The sequence below is a fragment of the Phaseolus vulgaris genome, chromosome 10, assembly GCF_051622355.1.
Source record: "Phaseolus vulgaris cultivar YP4 chromosome 10, ASM5162235v1, whole genome shotgun sequence".
NCBI classification, from domain to species: Eukaryota; Viridiplantae; Streptophyta; class Magnoliopsida; order Fabales; family Fabaceae; genus Phaseolus; species Phaseolus vulgaris.
In genome coordinates this window covers 19,347,787-19,352,309 of record NC_143507.1, presented here as the reverse complement: position 1 = coordinate 19,352,309, position 4,523 = coordinate 19,347,787, and the positions used below count along the sequence as shown (strand labels likewise).

Here is a 4,523-nt window from a genome sequence, read left to right as displayed (position 1 = left end):
CCTTTTTGTACATAAACTTTAAATGTAACACTCTTATTGTATATATGAATGCCACTTTCTTCTTACTGTTTCTTTTGCTGTGTATCTCTTAGTTTTCATCTCTTGCCATGCACGATTAACTGCTAACCTGCTCGAACTTGGCACAAATCTTCACTGTACTTGACTTTTCTACCTCTGACTTCGATCACAACTAGTGACACTTGATAACTGATCTGGCGTGGCCTTGCTTGCCCAGGCCTATCGCGTAAGAACTTGTCTAAAACTTCTTAAACAACTCTCTAACCCCCGATAACCGATCAGAATGCCACTGCCACCCACTCATCAGTCATCGCGCCTCTGCTTCTACCTTATATCTCCCTATATCGCTTGTCGCTCCAGCGCTAAGTGCATAGAGGACTCCTACACCGATCGGTCAAGGATGATGCCTTGTTTTGGGGATGAAGAGTGTTTCTCGATAACCCCTCTTGCCTGCCCCAAGGTCATCGATCCTTAACACATCGGGTCGTGCTTCCACCTTCTCACTCCTGGGGTGAGAAGGATTTTGACTAAGAGTTCTACTGCGCCAATATCGATGCTATGCCACTTGGGTAAAGGCGTTTCTCGAAATCCTTCCTTTCCCTTTTTGGGCTTACCAGCACCCCTGGCTATTCGAACCTTAGCTGCCTGCACTCACATCTGGGGTGAGGAGGACTTTAAACCGGTTGCCATGCTCGCACCTGAGGCGAGGAAGGCCTAACCGATTACCTGCACTCGCGCCTAGGGCGAGGAGGATTTTAACTTTAAAACTTTGCAAACTCTTATACTGATAACTTCTTTTTTTATTGGGTGGCCTCACTTAAACCCTCTTTTAGGAAGAAGAGTGCCCCTGAACTGCTCAAACTGTTTATACTGGCGCGAAAGCGCGACTACTTTACATTTTCAACTAAAATAGAACTTCAAGTGTGTGGCGTTCCACGTTCTGGGGATCGCCCCTCCGTCCAAAGTCTCCAGCTGATAAGCACCATTCTCCAACGTCTCCACCACTCTGAACGGGCCAGTCCACTTGGGGGACAACTTATTCTCCATCTCGTGCTGATGTGCCTTCCTCATCACCAGGTTCCCTTCCTGAAACTGCCTCGGTCTCACCTTGGAGTTGTGCCTACGTTCCACCCTCCTCTTCACAGCTTCGGCACTGATCCTAGCCTCTTCTCGCACCTCATCCAAGAGGTCTAAGTTCACCTTCCTCTCCTCATTGGACTCCTCAGCAACAAAGTTCATAAACCTTGGTGAGCTTTCTTGTATCTCCACAGGGATCATAGCGTCTGACCCATAGATCAGGCTGAACGGTGTCTCATGGGTGCTAGATTGTGGAGTGGTGTGATAGGCCCACACGATCCTGGGAACCTCCTCTGCCCACATTCCCTTGGCCTTCTCTAACCTTCTCTTCAACCCTCTGAGAAGTACTCGGTTGACCGACTCTACCTGCCCATTCGTTTGAGGGTGCCCCACCGAGGCAAACACCTGCTGTATCCCCACCTCTTCACACAGGTTCTTCAGTTTGTGACTCGTAAACTGGGTGCCATTGTCGGAAACCAAGCGCTTGGGCACTCCAAAATGGCACACAATGTTCTTCCACACGAACTGTTGAACCTTGTGCGTGGTGATCTGCGCGACCGGCTCTGCCTCTACCCACTTTGTGAAATACTCAATGGCGACGATTAGAAACTTCATTTGCCTTACTGCCAGGGGGAAGGGTCCCAAGATGCCAATTCCCCAGGTGTGGAACGGCCATGGGCTGTGAATCGACCTCAGTTCTTCAGGGGGTGCCTTGTGCCAATCTGCGTGTTGCTGGCACTGCTTGCAACGCTGAGCATACCCCACACAATCTTCCTTCAGCGTTGGCCAGTAGTACCCCGCACGGAGAACCCTTCTTGCCAAGGCGCGACCACCCACATGGCTCCCGCACACTCCCTCGTGGAGTTCTGACATAATTCTCGTGCACTGCTCCCCGTGCACGCACACCAACACCGGATGGGTCAATCCAAATCTAAAGAGATCTCCATCAATAAGAGTGAACTTACTTGAGCTTTTCTTTACCCTCTTTGCCTCTGTCCGGTCCAGCGGAAGCACCCCATCTGCCAGATACCTCTGGTACGGCGTTATCCACGTATCAGCCTTCCCAATAGCGCAAACCTCCATCACCTCGTCAGACCTCACTGGTCAGGCTCTCACCCTAGGTGCTCTCAATGTTTCTTGAGTAAGAGACCGATGACCGACCACTATACGCTCCTTTGACTTATACACTTGAAGTACCGGGTTGTCTGTCACGAACGCGTGAGCCACCTTTAAAGTCTCCTGGATGACGGTCCTCTGCCTTCCCCCCTTGCCTGAGCTGGCTAGCTTGGCAAGCAAGTCGGCTCTGGCATTCTGCTCTCTCGGCACATGGATCAACTCGAACTCTGCAAAGGACGTCTTCAGGGTGCATACATACTCGAGATATGCAGCCATCTGAGGATCTTTGGCCTGGAACTCTCCTGTTACCTGCCCAGTGACCAGCATAGAGTCGCTTTTGGCCATCAAACTCTTTGCTCCCATCTCTCTTGCTAGCAACATTCCAGCAATCAAGGCTTTGTACTCCGCCTGGTTGTTGCTAGCCTTGAAGGCGAAACGCAGCGACTGCTCGATCAGCACTCCGTTTGGGCCTTCTAGGATTACTCAAGCGCCACTCCCTTGCTGATTGGAGGAACCGTCCACTGATAAGACCCAGTGAAAGTCCAAACCCTCTGAAGGTGTAACGCCTGATGACAACTCGACGACGAAGTCCGCAAACATCTGTCCCTTGATCGGTCCTCGAGGCTCGTACCTGATATCAAACTCAAACAGCTCCACGGCCCACTTCACCATTCTCCCGGCTACATCTGGCTTCTTCAGCACCTTCTGGATAGGCAGATCGGCCATCACCACCACCGTGAAGCTGTGAAAGTAGTGGCGGAGCCTCCTCGCCGAAAACACCACCGCCAGAGCCGCTTTCTCCAGGGCCTGATACCGTACCTCAGGGCCTTGCAGCACCTTACCCATGAAACAAATATGTCTCTGAGCTTGGCCCTGCTCGTGGACCAGCACCGAACTTACCGCTCTCTCTGTCACAGCAAAGTATAAGCAGAGAGGGGTGCCCACCTGTGGCTTGCACAAAACTGGTGGGCTCGCCAGATATTCCTTCAGCTTGAGAAAAACCTCCTCGCATTCCTTAGTCCAAACGAACCTGCTGTTCCGTTTGAGACATTTGAAGTAAGGGTGACCCTTCTCTCCCCCGGTGGACATGAATCGCGACAAAGCAGCCAGCCGACCGGTGAGCTGCTGTACCTCCTTCACCTCCTTCACCGACGCTGGACTCCTCATTGCCATGATCGCTGCGCACTTCTCGGGGTTCGCCTCGATTCCTCGCTCTGTCAAGAGGAAGCCCAAGAACTTCCCAGCTTCTACGCCGAAAATACACTTCTCTTGTGAAGTCACCACCATGTCGTCCACGTAAGCTTGCACATTCCTTCTCAGCATCGGCGACACCACTCTATCCATCAGCCTTTGATAGGTGGCTCTCGCATTCTTCAGCCCGAATGGCATTACCTTATAATAGTAACAAGACCACTCAATCATGAACGCGGTCTTGCACTCGTCCATCGGATGCATCCTGATCTGGTTATAGCCTGAGAATGCGTCCAAGAAGCTCAGAAGCTTGCACCCCGACGCGCTATCTACCAGGGCGTCTATGCTGGGTAGGGGATAGGAGTCCTTGGGGCACGCCTTGTTCAAATCGGTGAAATCCACGCACATTCTCCACTTGCTGTTCGACTTCCTCACCAGTACCACATTTGCCAGCCATTCTGGGTACTGGATTTCTCTGATGTGCCCCGCGGCCAAGAGCTTGTGGGTTTCTTCGTGGATCACCTGCCTTCTTTCCTCATTAAACTTTCTCCTTCTCTGTCGCACCGGTCGGACCTGAGGGTCCATTGCAAGGCGATGGCAGAGAAAGTCTGGGTCAATACCTCGCATGATTGAGGCTGACCACGCAAACGCGTCCAGATGCCTCTCAATCACACCGGCGATCTGTCGTCGCGTGTCCTCGCTGAGCGGCCCTCCCAGCTTGAACTTCTTTCCCTGGATCTTCGTCTCCACCCACCCCTCAGCAGGGTGGGGCCTCCTTTCACTGGCAATGACCGCCCTCGCGATCCCAGACTCGCGGGGCGCGATCATGCTCTCTTTCTCAGCTTCTTCTTGGGACACCCCCGAGCCCCCCGGCACTGCTTCCTCCATCTCCACATCACGTTGTGTACCTCTTACCATCTCCGATCACCTCTCGTCCACACCTGGCGGTGGTGTCGAGGTAACATGGCACACACTCCTTTGCTGCTTGAGGCTGTTTAGGGCTCCGTTGCTCTCCCTCGCGCGCCCCCCGCCCAGGTCTTTCCTGGGCTCGTAAGGGCGAGGCTTCCCCTGAGCCTTCTTCCCTTCTTTGGCCTCATGCACCCTCATCGGCTGCTGAGACC

At 52.9% G+C, this 4,523-nt stretch overlaps 1 protein-coding gene across 1 annotated transcript; it reads right to left on the bottom strand.

Annotated features, from left to right (window-relative positions):
- Window positions 1–922: 922 nt before the first annotated feature.
- On the bottom strand, window positions 923–3,384 carry LOC150024675 (uncharacterized). Its single transcript, XM_090296089.1, has 4 exons — window positions 3,112–3,384; window positions 2,293–2,520; window positions 1,126–1,500; window positions 923–1,024 (listed from the first exon to the last, which is right to left on the bottom strand). Exons 1-4 carry the CDS (start codon window positions 3,382–3,384, stop codon window positions 923–925), a joined length of 978 nt encoding a protein of 325 aa, XP_090152215.1.
- Window positions 3,385–4,523: the final 1,139 nt, after the last annotated feature.